Here is a 22,643-nt window from a genome sequence, read left to right on the forward strand (position 1 = left end):
GCCCTGTCCCTGAAGATTAGGTTTTATCATCTGAGAAACTGGGGCACAATAACAAGTAAGGGGAGGTTGTAAGTTTAGGTGACTGCATCTCCATCCTTGCTCCTTATTCAATGACTCTTCACATTCCAGTCTGAGGTGCTTATTTGGAAAGGATTGTTTATAAAAGTGTGTTAACTGTCCCTTCTTCTCATACAAGTAACTGTGTATGGCTTATTGTTCCTTCCTGTATGTAATGATACTATACATAAGCACCACTAGAAAGAATGATTATGTAGAATTTTTTTTCCAGAGCCTAGTTCTTTATATTTTTTTTATTGAGTGATACCTTATTGTCTGACTGTTCCATTGATTGCACCTCCTGGATCATGGGGGGTTTATTCTGCCCTCTGTCCCTGTCTTCCAGCTCAAGAATTTCTTTCTAATATCTAATCTAAACCTGCCTTCCTTCAGCTTAAGGCCGTGACCCCTTGTCCCTTCACTACATGCCCTTGTAAACAGTCCCTCTCCAGCTTTCTTGGAGGCCCCCTTCAGGCACTGCAAGGCTGCTATACGGCCTCCCCAGAGCCTTCTCTTCTCCAGGCTGAACAACCCCAACTCTCTCAGCTGGTCTTCATCGGAAAGGTGCTCCTGCCCTCTGATCATCTTTGTGACCCTCCTCTGGACTCGCTCCAACAGCTCCATGTCTTTCTTGTACTGGGGACCCTGGAGCTGGATGCAGTACTCCAGGCAAGGTTGCACAAGAGTGGAGTAGAGGGGGAGAAACATCTCCCTCGACTTGCTGGATTTAGAGTGGTTTGGGTTGGAAGGGACCTCGAAGATCATCTAGTTCCAACCCCCCTGCCATGAGCAGGGACACCTTCCACTAGACCAGGTTGCCTAAAGCCTCATCTAACCTGGCCTTGAACACTTCCAGGGATGGGGCCTCCACAACCTCTCTGGGCAACCTGTTCCCAGTACCACACTGTTTTTGATGCAGCCCAGGACAGGGTTGGCTTTCTGGGCTCTAAGCGCACATCGCTGGCTCATGCTGAGCTTCTCATCAACCAACACCCCCAAGTCCTTCTCCTCAGGGCTGCTCTCAATCCATTCCTTGCCCAGCCTATAGTTGTGCTTGGGATTGTGCTGACCCATGTGCAGGACCTTGCACTTGGCCTTGTTGAACTTCAGGCAGTTTGCATAGGCCCACCTGTCAAGGTCCCTCTGGATGGCATCCCTTCTCTCCAGCAAGTCGACTGCACCACACAGCTTGGTGCTGTCGGCAAACTTGCTGAGGGTGCACTCGCTCCCACTGTCCATGTCGCCGACAAAGATGTTGAACAGTGCCGGTCCCAATGCCAACCCCTGAGGAACACCATTCCTCACTGGTCTCCAGTGGTCAGTTTTTACAGAATAAGTTTTTTATTTATTGATAAAAGGACTCAGTTGCAAGGTTGATTGCTATGGGGTTATTATTGAGAACTTGGTATAGATTTCATTCTAACGTGCAAGTCTGTTGCTATTTAGAATTCTTATCTGAGGAAAAATAAAGGTTAGTGAAGGTGGAAAAATAATTTCTATTCTTCCTGGACCTTCACTGGGGTTGCTTTAATGGTTAATAACACTTCTTTTCTTTCCATAGGCAATGTTCAGTCTCTGCATGGTTGAAAGTGAAGCTGATGAGGTGAATTTGCATGGTGTCACAAGCCTCGGTTTAAAACAAGCCCTGGACTTTGCATATACTGGACAGGTACTGTACAGTTCTTCAAATTAAGAGACACAAATGAAAGCAAACTGCAATACAAACTGAAGATGACCTTTACAAAGGTACTAGAAATTATTTTTCTTGTGCACTGCCCTGTACAAGGTCTTTTGATTTAATAGATCTTACTTTGGATATACTGTTGGGTTTTTTCTCTGTAGAGGGATTGTCTAATAAAAACACTGGTTATGTGCATTGTTACCAGGTAGTGAACCATGTAGGACTTGTATGCCCCTTTTATGGTAGCCTGGCTATTCATAAGAACTTAATGTGTGTTCCTTCTGCATGCTAAATAAAAGTAAAGAAAGGAAAAATACCCTGGGTGTTTTCCTAATAATGATGACAAATTATATAATTGAGGTGAAAAGTAGTCTACTCTCTGGACAGATGCAGTCCAAGCATCTTTGTAAATGCTTATAGGTACTCTACATCTTTATTGTAGCACTTTTTATGATAGCAGATTATGTATCACATTATGTTACTTCAGAAAACACAGAGTGATGCTGCTCTTCCTGTTCCCCTCCCCCACTAAAAAAAAAAAAAAAATAAAAAAATCTGCCATATCTGTACACTGCATGCTTGGGCAGTGTTGCTATATGACTTCATCTCAGTTCAGAGTTCATGGATAGTGAGCTCAGAACTTCTTAACATCCAGTTATTTTTGGACTGTAAAATTAGAGATAACCAAAGTATTTCTGGAAATATTGCTAGAACAATTGAATTTATTGATGTATATTTGCTTATTAGTTAATTTTGAAAAGGAAAGCTTAAATCCATATTACATTATTCTGGAAGAGTTGTTGGATTGTACAGATTTAAGGCATCTGTTTCCATACTGTGGACTGAGTATATGGCCTTAATTTCTTCAAAGGGAATTAAACAGAAATAAGGAAAGAATTTTTTAACCTGTTTTAAAGAAGCTATTTTTGTCATCAGCCCACACAACAGTTATACTTTAGCATTGGCCTTAGAGATTAGCACTTGAAATTTCTGTGTTTCTGCTATTATGGAAAACATAACTTATTCAAAGATTTCTTTCATATAAATAAGAGACAGAGATGCCATGCTATATTACTGAATTGGCTGAAGATCTCAGTACATGGCTTGTCATCGGTATGCTTTTTGTTCTTTCAGTTGAAAGTTTCGGTAAACAAAATCAAGTGTTTTCTGTGATGTGGAGCAGTTGTTTGAGACTATAGGTTGTTTATTCTGAAAATAGAACTCTTGATGCTAAACAGAAGTATCCTAAAGATACTTTCCAAAGCCAATTTTGAAAAGATAGGTTGTAATTGATTTCTGTCTGACCCATCCTGTCTGCTGTGAATAAAGGTACACTCCACTATCTTTCAGCAAAATTCAAAGTCTAATAAACCTATGTAAAATATGTTGAGAACCCTGCAAGGATGGATTTGTGGGTTTTTTTTGTAAGCCAACAATCCACCCCACCTAGCTTCCAGAATAGTATTCTTAGCTCCCTAGTAAATTATATGTGCCTTCTATCCCTAATCCTCTAGAGGCTTCTGAGTCTTTCATTTTCAGATATAATCTACTTTGAATAAATGAGTGGGCTTCTTGAGTTAAATATAGGTATGCATGTATGTGCAGTTGCTCATGTATATAAGTGATAGTAGGGCAAAATTTGCACTCTGTTGTGTCTATCAGATACACCAAGTCCTACTTCAAAGCACAGAGAAATGTGAAGGATTCTCTAGGAGTTTTCTTATAAAGATGCCTTTGAAGCATAACTCAGTGATAGGTGGGTCTGATAATTAGCAGTGTTGAATTTTCCCTTTTGTCCTTGAAATTCTCTTCTGGCACTGGGTTTACATGTATTGAGCATTCCTTATGTACTGACTCAAGCTGATACAATCTGGGTGAATGTTTCAAGGTAGTGAGTGGGAGTAATCCACAAAGACTATTAATAAATAACTGGATTACTGCATGCTTACATCAGAGAGAGTTCTGAAAAGAGAGTTGTCTTTAGTTTGCATCTGTGAACTCTTTCTGATTTTATAAAACAAACAAACAAAATATTTCTTGTAACCCAAAACTAATTAATGCCAATTACAGCCTTATATTGCTCTGAAAATGTAGGTATCAATACATGATCTGATGTGTCTCTTAAAAGTGAAAGCCATGAACGTTTTTATAAATGTGTTTGCCCAAAATGTTAGTCCAAAAATATACTGTGTCTTTAGGTAACACTGTGGAACTGACAACAATTTTAGGGACAGTTCTAAGGTATCTATGTCTAAACAGATAAATATTTAATTTCAGCTTTGTTCTCTTTATTTTTTAATTATTTTGCTAACCTTGCATTCAATCTGAAGTGTAGTAACTCAAATGTAACTTTCTGTGTAATATAATATATTGGAGACATCTGGTGGAAACATTTAATATTGCATGATGGCAATATTGGATGCTTGCAGGTTTTGAAAGTTATCAAAATTAAGAAATTTAATTTTTAGCATGACGTTGCAATCTGAAACTGTCATCCTTGCTTTTTTTTTTTAATTTGAAATATCCTTCTGGACTTAAAATATCAATTTTGTCTTCTTGTCTACTTGTGCAGATGGTGCCTTATCATAATTAGTGCTGGAAATATTTGGCTTTTAAGGGAAAATTGATTGTTCAACAGAAGAAAAGTTTGTAGTGAACTTAAATATAAATATCATCATTCCAAATGAATTAGTCCATTACTATGGTCCCTAATCATAACAAAGAAATAAGTGTTGGTATAGAAATAAATAAAAATTAACAGAAAGAATAGCAGCAGAATTTGGTTTTGCTCTTATTCTCAGTAATCCTCTAATAATGAAGTCTTTTGCAAAAGAAGTCTTAAATACCTTCCCTCTTGGCCTTAAGCGCTTTACCATGTACTCCCCATATTCAGAATTCAGACATACAACACTCTTCGTGTTGTAGTTGATGTATCCTTTCTTCATAAAAGGGCTTTAAGGTCATTCTCTCCTTGACTTCACAGCTGGCAGCAGTAAGGCCAGGCCAGAATCTCAATAACCAGATTACTCACCCTTCCTCCTCACAGGGGTGTTTTCCAAATGTCAGATGTGCATTGGAAGGGAGGTGGATGAAGTATAATCAATGCAGGAACTATTTATTTTAGATATTAATATAGAGAAACAGTTCTTGGTGCAGTTTGGACCTCATAATTCCTTCTAACTAAGAGTCTTAACCACTGGGTTAGAAAGTCATGGGCACTGTTGCCTGCTCTTTTTCACTTTTTTTGTTTCTTTTTAACTATTCTGTTAGTAAGAGAAATAATCTCATTTGGATGAATGGGATAACTCCTAAATAGCCCAGTGTAGTTGGGTCACTCATCATTACAAGAAAAGATGCTTTTGATCAGAAGAAAACGTGGAGAAGAGAAGGCTCTGGGGAGGCCATATAGCAACCTTGCAGTACCTAAAGGGGGCCTCCAAGAAAGCTGGAGAGGGACTGTTTATCAGGGAGTGTAGTGATAGGACAAGGGGTCATGGCCTTAAGCTGAAGGAGGGTAGATTTAGATTAGATATAAGGAAGAAATTCCTTCCTGTGAGGGTGGTGAGGCACTGGCACAGGTTGCCCAGAGAGGTTGTGGATGCCCCATCCCTGGAAGTGTTCAAGGCCAGGTTGGATGGGGCTTTGGGCAACCTGGTCTGGTGGAGGGTGTCCCTGCCCATGGCAGGGCATTTGGAACTAGGTGACCTTCAAGACCCTTTCCAACCCAAACCATTCTATGATTTTATGAAAACCTTTGGGCATTTGAAAAGTTTAAGTGCTGAAAATAGGTTCTTATAAGTGCTATGGGAATGAATAAGTGATTTGAACTGAAATTTTGAGGCTCCTTATTTTAAATGAGGCTCTTACATTCCTCCTCAAATTTAGGTCCAGCAAACTACATCAGTTATGTTGATCTCATATACATATCTAAAATATAAATGATACCATAATTTGAATCTGCTGACAGGCACTGCAGTATAATTTCAAGAAAGAATTGTGCAAGAACAATGGATTTAATTTGCAGTAGATGATAATTCAACAAAAATACAAATACACAGTTGGAGTCCCACGTATACTGAAATGCTTCGCTGACTTGGATCTTTCTTCTTTGTAATTATGTTCTATCGTATGTCTTTACTCTGTGGTAATAGAAGTACTTTGCATTTAGATAGAATTTTGTTTGAGGATCTCAAAACACATTACAAAAGCAAGTAATCGCTGTCCTTACTTTGTTGCATCATAGACAGGAAATTATTTTGGAAGAAAATAACTTTCCAAAGAATGTACAGCAAACCAGCAGCTTTAATAGGGCTTAATACAAAGTTCTCCTGACCATGTCCTGTTTTCATAAGTGGCTGGTGTCTCTTTTCTTTTTCTAAACCATAATAATTTGTTTCTGTATTAATAGAAATTAAGTTGTCGTCTTAAAGTTATGAAATTATTCTAAATCACCAAAGCTGAAAAGAAAGAATCAGTGAGGCAGCCCTATTATAAGAGATGTTTTAAGTTCAGCTCTTTCTCCAAAAGTTAATTTTGGGTTAAGTTGTCCTGTCGTATCTTCTTAGCCCATGATTAACACAGCCTTACACCCTGCCTATAGAAAGACTGTTGAAATGTTTCCTTTTCTTGAAAGTCAGATATGAAGTTGCATTTATAATGATTCGAAAATAGGCTTTAAACTTTTTCTGTTTCTTAGCATATTTAACAGATTTACTTACAAAATGCTAACATAGCGGCAGTCTTTATTAAAGGTGATATGAGTATATTATTCTAGTTACAAATCTAGAACTTCATGGTATTTTCAGATATATTATTTCATCTGCTTGGGTTGCTCTCAATATTACTTTAATGCATTATCAGTGTGAATCCTATTTAACTACTGCCTTTATTTACTAACTTTGTCTTGTATTCAGTTAGTTTAAAAATATATCATCCTGTAATAGGTATTATCACTTTACCAAACAGGCTTCATGAACTTATAGGAGTGATGGTGATTTCTCAAAGTCATGCACACAAACCTATTGTTAGTTAAAGTATTATCTTACAGCTCCTTTGTGAAATTGTGGGTTTTGTTAGGGTTGTTTTGGTTAAATGCTTCAGCTTAGTAATTTTTTTTAACCAAAAATATGAGTGAAAGGCCTTCTCAGGTAGTAAAGAAATAATAGAAATAAATATTTGTAAGTGCAACTATTTCTCCTGATAATTGCTTTGATTTCTTTATAGAATCTTGGTTTTCATCTCTCATCAACCCCCCCCTCCCACTTGTTTGATGATGACAGTTTTTCTAGTGATCAACCAGTATTTCATCTGCTATTGTCAGTTAAGACCGGGGGCAGACAGCTCTCAATATCTTAGCACCTCTTATTCTGTTAAACCTTTCTAGCCCACTTGCAGATGAGGTATATTGCAAAGCTGTACTGTGATGGTTGATTTTCTTGGGTAAGCAACCTCCTGCATCCTGTGCGTGGCAGTTCCACTGGTTGCCTTTTGATTAAAATGAATCGTAGGGTTTGGTTAAACTGCCTGGTGTCCCTAACAAAAATGACTTCAACTATTCTCGTTTTTTTTTCTCCCAGGGACAACATGCCAAGGTCCTGGAAAACTGATTACGGCAGGACTATGCCTTATTGTAAATACTTAACATCATTTTTCAATTTAACTTGGCAATTTCAAAGCCAAAAATACAAATTTGATACTTAGTTTTGGACACTTCCTTTTTTACTCCTATCAGGAGGATAATCTTGTTTCTGTGCCTAGCACTAGGTTACAGCTCCTATGTGTTAGGGTCACAGTTCAGCTACAGATTGCCCAGAAGGCTTAGAATAATACAGAGTTTAATCAACTCAGGTTATGCAGTTTATTGCAGAGAAAATTAAATGTTTCGTGTTGTTTGCTCTTGATAGGTATCAAGCAATGGACAAGACAGCTTTTATAAAGCTGAAAGTAACCAAAGTAATGAAACATCTTCCCAAAAAATCATGAATTTGCTTGGAGTCTTACTTATAATAATGGTTTTTACTTACTTATAGTAATGGTACTTACTTCATAATGGTGTATGAAGCTGCATCAGGGGAAGTTCGGATTTAACATTAGGAAAAGGTTCTTCAGTGAGAGGGTGGTCAGTCACTGGAACAGGCTCCCTAGGGAAGTGGTCATGGCATGAAGCCTGTCAGAGTTCAAGGAGTGTCTGGACAACACTCAGTCATATGGTTTAGGTTTAGGTTGTCCTGTGAGGAGCTGGGAGTTGGGACTCGATTATCCTTATGGATCCCTTCCAACTGGAGATATGATTTATATGTTGTGCATTTAGCACAAATTTTCATTTAGTTTTCTGCAAAAAAAAAAATGTGGCATTTATCAGAAAAATGCTGGTCATGATTCCTTCTGGCATTGGCTACTGTGACATCTGGGTTTTGTAACGAGTACTATAAAAAATTACATGCCTGGGCTTTGGGCAGTTGCCTGCAGGGGACTAGAACATTCTTCCCCCACTTGTACTTTTTTGAAGCAGTACTTCTCAACGTGCAAGGAGCTCAGGATTCAGCTGAAGCACGAATGAACAGGGAGACAGGCAGAAGTGCTAACTAGTTGCGAGTGAAATGCAGTCTAAATTGCTCTAAAAGAAAAGTTACTTCTTTTGATTGCTCTGAAGCACACAGAATGGTCTCCAGAGGGGAAAAACAAGTGGTACTTTTGTTAGATGCCTGTCTTTTTTGAAATGCTGATCACTACAAGTGGAGTCAAGAAGGAATTTTCTTTTGCATCAGACTGGCAAGAATCTCAGGATTATTTTTTTTCCTGTTTTCTGTGTTAAATTCCATATGGTTTACTTTCTAGATTTTCCTGACATGACATTACATATTTCTCTACTATTGTAGCATAATTCTGGTTTATTTTAATGTGTATTGTGCCACCACCTCACTTATTCCATGGCTTCACAAACAGCTGTATGGAGATGAAAAGGAAATACAAGGGTATAAATTAATAGCTGAAATGAAGGTGATAGAAGCGCATCCTCAATCTCTCCATCTTTGGGCACACAGTTTAGCCTCCTTGGGCCTAAAGTAGCTTTAGTTTAGTGTCTTTAAAAGTGCCTGGATGAAATATGATGGCCTGCAATATACAGGGAATAGATTGGATTATGTAGCTATTCTTTCTACATATAAACCTCATGAGACTCCATAGAGGTGATGGTTAATCTGGACCTTACCTTCTCCCTTAGGCTTTAAGTTCCTTTGTTAGGAAGGACAGTTTAAGGAGTTTCTTCCTCACTCTCTTTTGTCCATTACTGCCCTCTTTGATACAACCATACAGGTTTTTTTGTTGGCCTGTACTGGTTTGTTGGTTGTAGGGGACAGGAGGCATTAAAAGAGTAGGAGAATGTTCTCGGTCTGGGCAGTGTGGAGGTGAGGCATGAGTAGTTGTCCTTGAGAAAGGATGATGGTTCATATACTGCTTGTAGCCCTAGAACTCATAGCTGCTAGTTGCTCTGCGTTGCCAAGAAGTCTCCCAAAGAAAACCATTTGAAGAGAGGGGCAAGATGTGTGATCCCAGTTAATCTTGTTCAAGGTTACTCAGAGCCCTAAGATGTACTGGGTTGGAGAGGATGCAGGGTCAGTTGGGAAAGGAAGAGGGAAATCTTGGGGAAAGAGGGAATGAATCCCAGTTTTAGACTGCTGCCCAAAGGGTAGATGTACAGGGAGGTGTTCAGGGCCTTCTGTATCTGTAACCATGGGGCTGATTATAGAATTCCTTTTTCTGCTTCAGAACAGTGTTTCAGAAGCTCAGGTTTAATTTAAGAAAGTTCCTATATCTTGCATTTGCAGAGCAGCTTTCCTCAGTATATCAAGAAAGCATCAATGGATACATTTCCATATAGATTTAAATTGTATGTCTAAGAAATGTGGATCTAAGAAATTATGTAATCTGCCTTTCTGGATCTTGCGAACTCAGCATTCTCTTGCAAAGAAACACCAAATTTTTTGCATCCTTTCTATCCCATGGCCTATGGCTCTGACTGCAAGAGGGGGTGAGCTGGATTTAGTGCATACTCTCTGAAGAGTTTGTGGGATGATGGAGTGTAGAATGGCTGCATTAAGAACAGGATTCCTGTTGGAAAACATAGTCATTGTGGGGTAGGAGAAGAAGAACTTGACAAAGGAGATCAGTTTGAAAACAAATAGTGCGTCAGACCTAGTGGCTTGAAAAAGTAAGTTGCTCAGGCTAGCTGCAAAATCTGCCTGTTGCATACAGGGAGAAGGTGGTTAAGCTGCTTTTCTTGGGTAGCATCACAGGCCAGAGAAAAGTTGAGAACATAATGAAAATTAACCCTCAGAAATAAGGGTTGAATAGAGGATTCATTGTAAGATGCAGCCAGGTGCAATACCTGAATTGTTTCTAATTAATCTTAATATAAACAAGCACAGATATCAGCGTTGAGATGTGTCATACAAAGGCACATCCTTCACTGGTGAAGATTGCACAGTTTGTCTTTAGTTGATGGTTCCAAATTACTCCCAAGTTTCTACCCTGATAATTATGCCTTGTAATCCTTGGATTGAGGATGGAGTGGGGAAAATGATTAAGCTTCTCTTTAGTTTTCACACTAATATTTTGTGATGAATTTTGAAGGTGTGAATCCGAAGTAGGTCTTAGTTTCCCTCTCCTTAATTTTCAATAAGCATCACTCTGAAGACCTCGGAGCTATTGTTTCCAGAGTTAGACAGAGAGGAGAGTCAGTCACTATATTTGTGGTGTGCATACGGTGGTATTCATGTGCATTTACAGCTAAGGTTCAGCTGGATGGCGTCTATAGCATATAAACAGCTATGTTGGTAATTTATAAAAATCAAGTAATTGTATTAATGTATAGAAGCTAAGAGGCATGGAATAATTGTGAATTACCCTAGTTTCAGCAGAAGGGTAGTAGAAGGAAGGCTTGCAATATTTTCTTCCTTCTTTACTTATTATTGTCTTTTTCTTGTGGGTTTCCCCAACATACGGTTTGCTGATGGTGAACATTTAGCATAGATGAATTAGTATTTTTGCCTATATCCAAATGAGTATTGAATAAGAATTCAGATAGTTCCATTTAAGGAAAGTCTTGGGAAGAGACAAAATAGACTTTCCCCAGTTACCTTGGGAAACACAAAGGTAAATATGTTATCTCAGCAGAATAAATCTTGCATGGTATAGGAAAGCTGTAAGAAATGGAAAAACACGTAAGAAATATGTCTACCACCTTGAAATAAACCTTTGCTGCTGACTTTGTAACCTCTACATAGTAACCGGTCACCCTCCTTGCCTCTTGTCCCACTTCTCATCTCATAATGCTACTAGTATTATTTGTAAATGGATTGCTGTAGCTTTAAAATACATTAATATTATCACAGTTAAATATAGTTTGTCTATGCCTACAAGGTAGTAATCTGCTTAGCATTCTGGTTCTCTTCATATTGTATCTTTAACAATGCTAAGCTGGTGGCTGGCGCTTAGAAAGTAATATGACATCAGATAATAACTTCCTCAGTGTAAATGATGCCTGAATAAGAAACACTGCAAGGTGTAAACCAGCTTGTTTTGTCAATCTGACCTTGAGTTCTCACTTGATAATATTAGGCAGGGCTGCTCTTTTTTTCTTTTTTCTTTTTTTTTTTTTTTAAATATACCTTTTGGAGATATTTTTGTAACTGAAATCCTTTCTAGCTTTATGTTGAACTAACTCTTGTCATGCACAGCAACCTCATTAGCACCAGCCACAAACCTGGATAGTGCTGGGCCTGATTCTTACTTACATTAAGATCCTTATATGCCTTTCTGGCTAGATAAAGAACTTTTATACAGTATGTAAATTACATATATGTTGACTTAAAACCTAGTATGACTATATATAGGGATTTGCACAAGCTTTAAGCGTGTTGTACACTGACAGAACTCAATGTAAATGAGTTCTTGATATAAACAAGAATCAATCCCCTTCTCTCCTGTTCCTAATAGAGCCATTATGATGGACATAATTTGTGGTTTTGCTTGAAGAAATGCATATATGGTTTTTTTTCATTTCCCTCAAAAACATTTTAACTGCAAAAGATGCAGTGAGTGTCTGTCTTTTTGTTTGCCATCCTCCTTATTCCGCTGCATTTGAGACATATAAATGATGCTGTGAGATAAAACTAAATTGTGTGGGCAGAAGAAAAAGGATCTGAAAAAAGCTTTACTTCCCTGTGGAGCAGTGAGAGACTGACCTCATGTGGTGTGAAACCAAAGTTGGCAGGGGAAATACAACAAGGGTAAAACTCTGAATAAACTGAGTATATTTGAAAAAACAATTTTTCTCATGCATTTCTGATTTTTGTTGGATGCTGCATCACTTATATGTAAATAATATTAGTTTGGATAGTTTGTAATGTGATTGCTGATAAGAAGTTGACCAGTGTCTGTATTCCCAAAGACTTTTTTGTGTCCTAAAAGAGATGCTCTAACAAGCTGACCCCAAGACAGCAGGCTAGGAGCTGAGGCCCAATTATCCTGGCTGCTGCCTGTGCATGATTTTAATTGAAATAAGTAGGAGTTTCATGTGAGCGAGTGACAGGATAGTCAGTATTGGTTTCTAAGCCCTTTCTGGCACTTCCCCAGCAGCAGGCTCAGTCTGTGCCTTCACAGCTGCCTTCTGTAAAATGAAGACAGTGATTAGGAAAATTATGAAGTAGTAGCATGCAGAATGGGAAGGGTGTTCCTAACCTGTATATTTTTTTACAAGTATGAATAATATTAATACTGGAGACTTCTGAGTCAATTCTGTTGGCCTTGACTCATCAGTATATATGGAAGCATCCAGGTATATGGATAACAGCAAGAGGTTCTATTATTTTGAAGTCTTCTTTTTAAATAAATAACTTGCATTTAGTTTTAGAGGATTGAGGGGGTTATGTGGCTTATGGATTCTCACAGGAATATCTGTTTAAAAATCCTTTGGGCAATTCAGGTGAACTTTAAAAACTCCGTCCCCATCCTGCAAAGATTTCTCTATATGCTTAATTGTCTCCTTTCCGTTATTTATGTTAAGTGTCTGAAATAACAAGGGCCTGTAGTATTTTCTACAAGTGCTCTGAGTTCTACATGACAAACCTTTCACTTTCTTCTTTACAGATCCTCTTGGAACCAGGGGTGATACAGGATGTCCTAGCGGCTGGGAGTCATTTGCAGCTGCTGGAGCTTCTCAGTTTATGTTCTCACTATCTCATTCAGGTGAGGCTTCTCTGCCTGATGGTCTGCTATTCCTGTTTGGTAAACTTTTGTTAGGAGAGTATTAGTACAATACCCAGTGTAACTTAAAGTGCAATAAACTGGATTTCAGGAGACCTGAATTTTGAGTGTAATTTGGGTATCAGTTTGTGGTAGGTGCTTTCTCCTCCCAGCCATTTTTTCCATTTCAGTCCTGAAAACAAGGATGGTCCACTGATTAGAATCAGCATATGTGAGTTTGATTTCCTCCTTCATGAGAGAATTTGCTTTCTTCTGCCTCAATTTACCAAATATTAAATATTTCCCTGTTGCGATCATGAGTATTGTGAAGCATTCAGATGCGTAAGTGTTCACAACAGAATATTGATGCATATTCCGGGGCACTGCTACCTCTCACTGAAGGAGTAGGGCTTATTACAGTGGCACCTTATTCTTAACTGGCCCTGTGCCCATAATGCTGATAATATTATCAGCATTAGAGCTGTCATTATCAAGCAAAAAATCTGAATCCAGTAAAATAATTTTTTGTGCTTGGCTTTTATAGGAGATGACTCATGATGGTAGCAAGTACATAGCTTTGAGGTGTATCTATGAAAAGCCTTATTAAAAAAAATGATAATAGCAATTCTACAGAACTGTTTCCTTTTCTTTGTAGTTTTTCAGTATTGTTTCTGAAATAGGGTGCATTGGCTGTATCTGTGCGATAGTTGGGCATGGAAGTGCATGTCAGCACAGCCCTCTCCATATGCACTTGCCTTCCAACAGCATAACTGCCTTTGAACAGTCTGAGTGTGCTTGGCAGCACACTGGGCTACTGAATACCGTAGGCATGCAGGATCTCACGTTAAGATCCTCAGAACATACTTGAAGGTTCTGTGTCTTATGGAGAAGGAATCTGTTCTTTGAGTGTTAGCCTTAGGGAAGCCTTCAAAATGTATTTTCAGACAATAAGGTTATTAATTTGTGCATTATAAATTGATTAGAAATTTAAAGGAGCTGGTAGAGTACAGCAATTTGTGTCAGTTTCTTTTCAGGAATGTAAGAAGACATTTAATTTTTCTGAGAAAATAGATATGGAATGTAATGGGAAAGATGGTTGATTTGAGAAATAAGAAATGCGAGATGCCAAATAAGCCACAAAACCATTTGGCCTACCAGTTGTTAGGCAGGCGTGGGAAGGGGTTACTGTGATGAGAAAGAAGATACAAGTCTAACGTTGGTAGTCATACAGTGTATTTAATGCCCCCCTAACAAGTCAGTCAGTGTGAGCATGTCTTTGCTGCTTACATGCTCTGCCTTTGTCAGAAATTGAACCAAAGATCCCATTGCAGCAAACAAACTGGGGGAAATATTAAAGAGTAGGGAAGAAGCTGGGTATTGTAGTACTGGTGAAGTAGGGACACGAGAGGACTGTAGGAAAGGAGCAGGTACGTGCCCACTGTAAGTCCTTGTACTGGCTTCTTCCATGACCTGTGGTGAGTAGCCTCTGGTATTTGTAGCTTTCTCCCTCAGCACCATCTTAATACTTTCAGTCCTGAGGTCACTGCAGTGGAAAGACAACTGTAGAATTATCAGTGCTTTGGATCTCATCCTTGATGTACAAGCATAGTCAAGTATGTAGGAACAGACTGCTAATAAATTAAAAATAAACCCCAAAACAACAAACAAAAACCCAAAACGGAACAAAAAAAATCAACCCCCAAAAAGCCCAACCCTGGAGTGAGCAAACATTGCTGCCAAATTACACTGTAATTAGCAGACCAGTAAAAATTCTCTGGAGGTGATGATCAATATGTGGTTACTCAAATGATGTGAAAGAGCTCTGTTGTACTCTGAGTAGCGTGCCAAGGTAGGGTAAATGGAGCTGCACTAGTGTAAAAATGAAGAGGAAGTGGGGACTCAGTGTCCAGGTTTACAATGATGGAGGTAGGGAATGAAGGGTGGGGAATAAGGGGGACAATATGCGTTGAGAGACAGAGAGCAGTGGTAGTTCCATGAAGTATTTTTGAATCAGGGTCTCATTGTAAGGTTTTGAATCTGCATGGACATCTGTGGGATGACTGTAGCTTACATCATGTCAGGCTCTAAACTGTATTTTACTCTTTTTACGGTATTTTTTTTTTACCAGGTTGACCTCAACAAGGCATATCTGTAGACAGATTTGTAGTCTGAATAGATCACAGTAAGAGTTTCTGTCTTGTTTGTTCTGTAGAGTTGCAGTCTGTGCAAGTAATCAACCTTGAGTAGTTGTGTAAGCCTTTTTAGCAGAAGTCAACAAGGTACTGTGCCTAAAGGCTGTGATATCTTTCAGGGTCCAAATTAATTATATCAAATATCTGATTGTGTTCTACATACTATTGGGTGATTTTTTTAAAATGTCTCTTGGTTTATTTTAGTACTGTCTAAAAATAAAGTAGTTGAAGTCTTCCTTAAAGCCACTGATCCTTGCTGCAGTTCGTAACTGGGTTGTCTTGTCACCCCACATGCTATGATACAGATGCTGGGAAGAGAATAATGCTTGCCCTTTCTTTTCTTTCTGATGAGTTCAAGTGCTGCAGAGGTCTTCATTTCTTGTACTAGTGAATTTCTTTCTTGCTGTTAGGAGCTGTTCACATATCATGAACTTAGCTTAGTTAGCATAAATTCAGGAAATATAGTATGTGAGATCTAGCTGTCGTTATTGTTGTGTAATGATGACACAGTTTTAACTTGTTAGGATTTTCTTTGTTTGGATTGGACCAGACTTTTCCTGTATAAGAGTGCTGCTCTTATTGTTAAAACTTGTTCCAGCTCTTCTCTTTCTCTAGATGTTCCAGCTTGTCGGTTTTTTTGACCTCAAGACAGTGTCATCTCTTCTTGATACTTTTTTTCTGGGGCCTGTAATTATTCCATGGATTTCAGTAAGAATTTTTTTTTTGCTACAAATGCAATTGGAGTGGCCCATACACATATCTGTTCCAAGGCATGTTTGTAGTCTGTGAGGTTCCAAAGAAGACTGTACTGATCTAATTCATTGAAGATGATCTGCAGTGCGCTGGGGCAGATTCATTTCCAGCCAGCGCTGACTTTTGTATTTACTGATCTTTAAGGAATTTCCTCCTAGTTGTCTCAGAGTAAACAAACAAGATGTTACTTTGACTGTAAGACAGATCCTCTTTCTTCCAGACCAACCAGCTTAGAGCACTTCAGTTTGTTGGTAAATCTCAAAAAGATTTCTGTGACAAATTGTTTGAATCATGATTATGGCATTTTTATGAAGAGCTTTTGATCAAAGGAAAGAGAGAGAAAAGGAGAGGAACATTCTTTCCCCCCATCCCCAATTAGGTAATATCCATCTCTAAGGCGTTTATGGTAGCATGACACAATGGAGGTTTCTGACAACACTGCTAGTTTACTAAATGCATTTTATCATGTATAAACTTAACATTATCAAATGTTCTTTAGCATCTAATGTTGATTCCATTTTCTTATTGGAAAACTCATTCTCATTTTGGTTTGATAATTTACTAATTTTTATTTTAAAAGAATTGTAGATCATATTTTCTCTACTTGCAAACAAGAGAAATGCCCAAGCATTCCTTACTTTAGGTCTTAATTCCAGCTTTGTGTTTTGCAGACTTCTCCCCCCACGGCCTCAGCAGTGTCATATCTTGAAATTATGATTGCTCCCCAGCTTTTGCTGTATGGGGTTTTGGTTTTAGCTTCATTTGTAGAGGAGGACTTTCTTGAAGCATGCTGATGTATCTTATTTGAGATACATACATATTCATTAATCTCTGCGATCATGTTGTCTGCATAATTCTCAGCTACTTTAAACATTCAAGCAAGGCTTGAAATTTCACACATCGGTCTCAACCTAAACAAACGGTAAGGCAAAGTGATTGTTCTTAGCTGTATTGCTGCCACATAAGTGTGGGAAAGCTAAGCTGAAGACTTGAGCTTTGTGTATCTTGAATTGTGCTAAGGTCCATGCTTACATTTGCTTGCAGAGTGCACATCCAGTTCTCTAAGATTCTTGTTTCCTGAGTTCCTTTTCCAGCTCAGATTGATTGTCAGTTTTGGCTGAGGTTTTTCAAAGGAGGCTAACACAGAGAGCTGGAACCAACAGGTAGACTTTGCTGAAATATAGCGGGAACGGGTTATCTGAATGTCTTGTTTCCCTTTTAAAAGTTTTAGCCTTTAGAGTTCCAGTGGACCATAATTGTCCTACTATGACATTGGAGAAGGCAAGAGAAAGCTAAGTGAAGACTTTGAATGTGATGGAGATCTGAGAATGGACTACTTAAATGGAGCAGTAGAGAATGTGGTATTAGGTAGTGTGTTTGTGACGACCTATTTTGCACTTTGTAGCTTGTAAATGTTTTTCTGAAGGGTACATGACAACTTTATTCTTATGCAAGACAATAAATGTGTTAAAAGATTTATTCAGAACATAGAAATGATTCATAAATATGTCTGAATTGATTGTAGATGTAAGAAGTTTTGTCTCTTTCCTCAGCTGTTTGTGTATTCAGTACTAAAGAGAGCCACAAACTGCAAATTATTTCAGCAATCAAAGAGTCTTAATAAGGAGGGAATGCTATTGAGAATATGACTTTTTAATGGCATTTCCTTCTACTGATCAACATCAACTCAATATTATCTGGGTATAGCTTTAGTAATCAGTTTTTAAACCAGAGGTTGATTTCCACTGGCATTCAGAGACCTGGGGTGTAAGACTGTCCATATTTGAAATCTTAAAGCTAAGTGATTTTCTGTATTTTCTAAAGTCCAGTATTATTGTTTTCACTGGAGTTCTACATACCTCCTGAGTTACATTCAAGGTAATAGGGTGACAGGTGTGAGTGAGGGATTTAGAAGTTGCAGAACTGTCCAAAGCAACCCACTCGTTTCTGAGAGGCAGGACGTGGCAATGATTGTTAACCTTTACCCCTTTAACTTTCTGCTGCCAGATCAGGCACATCTTGTGAAGAACAAATTAAGTTTTATGAGTCTGGGATATCATTTATGTTATGTTTATTGGTTGGGCAGTTGCATATTTTCAATATAGCCTTATTAGAAGTGGTGGTAGCTGACTGTCCTTGTACTCAATAGTAGAAATCACTTCCTATTCTCACAGTAGTTAGGAGCAGCGAGTATAGTAGACATCAGCATGGCCTGATTGCTATTAAAGTTCCCCTGACTGCTTAAAATTTGTTCTTGGGATCATAAATGTGTTTGTGTCAAGGGAAGTTAATGCCAATTTTCCTGTAGTTTTAACTGCATTAAGTTCCCTGCTAAATGATAGATTTAGATTACCTTTTAGAAACTTCATTACGGTGGATAGAACTACTCCACAGATATATCTGCCCGCTTGCTACTGGTGTTGGTTGTAGCATCTTTAAAGAGGGCTAATTTAAGCAAAAAAGAACATTTTAGGTGAGTGATTAAAATGGGCCTGACAAAAGACAGTACTGTACAGCAGCAGTCAATTGGAGTTTTCTTGGAGTCCCCTCTGTACTGTATGCTCTGGATTCTTGTATACAAAAGCAGACAGCAGGATCAGGCCTGGAATGCAAAAATTAGATTAATCAACTCTCAAATGATAAAATAAGACTTCCTGGGATGATTCTTGGTAATAATTGAAGCCAGCAAATTGTCTTGGGTAGAGGCATTTGATTTTCAACCTTCTACTATAATGGTCAATTTAGGCTTATAAAACTTTTTTTTTTTCATGGTGTATGAACACCTAATGATCTGGATCTTTTCTTCTACTAATTTTAAATTATTTCAATGTGTTTATAGATTGAAATATGCTACTTTTTTAAAACAAAGAAGCTACAGATGAATCTGCCTGTGGAATTAAAAGAAGCGTACATGGTTTACATATGTGGTGGGGCCAGAGTTTCAAAGCTATTTATTTTTCTTAAAACGGACTTCTTTGTTCAGAATGATGCCAACAACACAATCCCAACTTTCACTAAGATACACTCCTTCAGAGATGATTTAATTCTTACACCAGAGATTGAGAGCATCACCTTTGTATTGCTAGAAGCCCCACCTCAGTTGGGATTTTAGCTCCTGGGTTTTTCATATAGAGCAAATTAAACTGCTGAAAAACAAATCTAAAGGTCATCCAGCAACCAAGGCTTGCCTTTTTTTAACTGATACTGAGTTTTTAGTCTAAGTACATGCATGCATGCTCTCCACCTCCCCTCTCTGCAAGAATTAAAGTGGTGTTTTATAAAGCCACCACCATCAAACTTGAGTATACCAACTTTATCCCATGGTAGAAACAGTGACCTTCCCATACCAAGAACATAAAGTAGACAGAAGTAATGTCATCTTGCATTTCACTTGTTTTCAGTGTTATGCAACCAGTTGTTGCTGTGCTAGCCTGCTGTTTTTTGAAGGAGCGTGTTTTGTCAGCTGTTGAGTCATTGAGCTATTGACAGTTATTAGGAAAGTTCTTGTACAAAGCTCAAAAATAACTTTGGCAGTTTAACTCCTCTCTCTTTTTAACATATAGATACAAGAGAAAGATACAAATTTATATATGTGAAATGTGAATGCACTACTGATGATCCCAACTTAGAATGGGATTCAGGAATAAAATGATGGTGGTTTTCCTCATTTTTTCAGCTGGTGTCAGTGAGGAAAGTAAAAATGGTATACTTAGTCAATTTGAATCCCATTCTCACTGTAATCCATTTGCTGCTATTTAGCTGTGAAGTGATAGTGGATATTCTGCTCCTGGGGTGTTAACTGAGAAAGTGGTGCAACTGTGGTCAGGAACCTGCTGGCTTCGTGTGTGTGTGTGTTCTGCTTTTCCTAATGAAGTAATAGTTGGCAAAGCTGAATTGGAACTGCTGATGGATGTATGAAAAACAATGCTGGAGTGTTTAGGTTTATATTGCTGGCAAGATTAAAGCTGCCGAGCTGTCTAGCTAGTTGTACGGATACACATTGCCAGTTTTCTGCGTCAGAGTTGCAGGAGACGTCACAAGTTGGGAAGAGGCAGATACTGCTACGTCTTCCTTCTCTTTGCAGTTTCTGTCAGGAAGGGAGAGCAGTTTTGGTGTGTGTTTTAAATAGGAACAACGAAGCTACATCGCTTCACTGTTCCCCTCTCTGCCCTTCTCATGTTGTCTTTCTTGCCTATATTGCCTCCTTACCTGACCTTTCTGTCCCTCAGCCACTGAAAGATTCTTGCTTCTGGAATTTTTCTAGTATTTTTATAAAGCTGTAAACAGAGGCTGATGAATCCCAGAATGCTTAGGGTACAAAATTCGTCTTGTTTTTATTACCATCGGATCAATGCTGATGGTTTATGTTCCCCGCTGTCCCTCCTGCCCTGCGATGCCTTTACCTTTTAATTCTCCTTACCAATTGAGGCAGTTTAGATGCACAAACCCAAAAAATGGCCTTATTTGTAATTGGGTAGTGCAGCTACCCTTATCTGCTGGTGTCCTCAGGAACATGCCTACATATCAGTCTGGCACGAAAATTTGTTTGATTGCAAGAGGTGAAACGCGAAAGGCTGGATGGCTGCACAGGAGCTGCAATAAGGCAGTCGGGGCCCTTCCTCCCCAGCCGTGGGCAGCAGGTGGCAGTGTGAGTCCGTAACAGTTTGAGCAGATAAATTGAAGCTAAAAATGAGAAAAAATGAAAAGAAAAATTATTTATTTTTACTCTGTATTAGTCTTCTGACCTAATCAGTAAAAAAGTCATTATTCACACAACACTGGGCAATATGCATTGTAATTTTTAACAAATAATAGGAAACTGTTAATGTTTTCACAGGAAATACAGTTCTGTCTTGTGCAGCAATGGTCATTTATCACTGCACTTTGTGAAATCACTCATTTGTTCTAATTTGAATGTAAATGACTCTAAGGTTTTACAAATAAGGTGACAGACTCACATAAATGTAATTGCAGGGTTCATCTCTCTCTTTTTATATATCACTCATTAAGTTATGAATTAAATACATCGTATTAAACCAGGGGCATGTCCAATGATGATATTGTAATGGCAAATTACTCTATGCTATTAGAGGTGTATTTTTTATTCATGGACATTAATTTGTCATTAAGCGGCATTAGTTTAGCACTTTTATGTGGAAGACGTGACCTGAAAGAGGAGACTTACAGCTCTAATGTGAAAGAACAGGAATACAGGCACCAGATATACAGAGCTTTTTTTACCTCCTGTAAAGAAACAGAGGGACATTTTATTTAAATTTGCTTTGATCTAAAGCAATTTGAGTTGTGTTAAGCCATTTTAGCAAAGGTATTTCTGAAACATGAAAATGCTTTGGCTGTGAAGTATTTACCAATAAGGGAAAAGCCAGAATGCTAAGTACAAAATGGTGACTATAAATCATTTGTAACCTATGAACCTGAAGAGAACATTGGGCCTGAAGTGAGTTACAATCTGATTTTATCTCAGAAGTATCACTGTGGTAGAGAGTTAATTGTCCCTCTTTTCTTTCTTCTCTATTGGCTTAGCCAAAATAGAACTGGTTTTTTTCCTTCTTCATTATGAAGTAAGTATCATTTACCTCCTTTATACTTTGTATTTTTAAACGCACTATTATTATTTTCACAGGGATCAATTTCAAGTTTGAAATGTTAAGCAGGAACTGAATCTTTATTAAGTAAATGAATGAGAAAATGTGTTATTTGATGGAATTTGAGAGGCAGCTTGGCACTTGAAGTATTAAACTGAGGAAAACAGTGAATGACTCAGTCTGTTCCAGCCTTAAAAGATATTAAAAGATCTTGTAAATTTTATTTTCATTTCACAGTCAGTTTAATAGAAGAGACTATCCTTTGAAGAACTTGTTTGCTTAATGGTGGAGGTGGACTGAAGTCATAAGGATCCAAGTTGATACATCCCCCAGTTTGGCAGTATTTGCATTTTAGACTTTTTTTTGGACTGTCTCTCGTTAAAGGCAAAGAATCTGAACTTGATATGAACCTATGTAGTTGATTCCCCCCCTTATATGTTATGCTGTTCTGATGGCTTAATCGTTACTGTTCGATCCATCTGAACTGCTCACAACACCCTCAGCTATTGTGTTGTGCTAGTTAAGAAGAAAGATTTGTAATGAAAATTACCTAAGCCCAAAGTATACATAAATAGTTTCAGAAATGGAAATACCCCAAATTATCATCTAGTTTTAACTATTGTTAAATACCATTTCAGCACTTAATAGAGAAACATTTTTCACTTAACCATTTCAGTTTGTAGGGGAGCACAAAGAAGGAAACAAGTTGCATGTAAGGCTGTTGGTGTTTTCCAGTAGAACTCTTAGCAGCAATAAATGAGACAGCATTTCAGCACGTTTCATTTATAGTGATTTGTTTGCACAACAGCATAGGAGTAGAATTTGCCAGGGAACCTGTATCTTGCTTGTAGTTGTGATGACTAATTCTATTTAAAACAAAAACTCCATTTCTGTCCAGCGTATTGAACAGGCTTTGAACCCAGAATGAATATAAATGTATACATGCTGTCTTACTGAATCTTCAGCCAATATGTAATCAGAGCTTTGAAAGTTATAAATTGTCCTCATTCATCTCACTAATTCTAAAAATTAAAGATACCAACCTAAAGATTAGTGGTGTCAACAACTTTATTAACCATCAATAATGTCCTTCAAGTGTGTTATTCCAAA

General features: G+C 38.1%; 1 protein-coding gene across 11 annotated transcripts in view; it reads left to right on the forward strand.

The window, feature by feature from the left end:
- The window catches only part of KLHL32 (kelch like family member 32), a 130,851-nt gene that overhangs the window by 55,467 nt on the left and 52,741 nt on the right, over positions 1–22,643 (forward strand). For 10 of the 11 annotated variants that reach the window (XR_008576516.1, XM_054821520.1, XM_054821518.1 and 7 more), the window contains 2 exons: positions 1,619–1,726; positions 12,887–12,985. Coding sequence is in view for 10 of the 11 variants with exons in the window: in XM_054821520.1 (XP_054677495.1) it covers positions 1,619–1,726; positions 12,887–12,985 (207 nt within the window). In the remaining variant the exon portion in view is untranslated. Of the gene's footprint in view, positions 1–1,618; positions 1,804–12,886; positions 12,986–22,643 lie in introns of those variants that run through there. The other variant, XM_054821524.1, reaches the window with a different exon arrangement.

The sequence above is a fragment of the Grus americana genome, chromosome 3 (assembly GCF_028858705.1).
Source record: "Grus americana isolate bGruAme1 chromosome 3, bGruAme1.mat, whole genome shotgun sequence".
Classification (NCBI taxonomy): Eukaryota; Metazoa; Chordata; class Aves; order Gruiformes; family Gruidae; genus Grus; species Grus americana.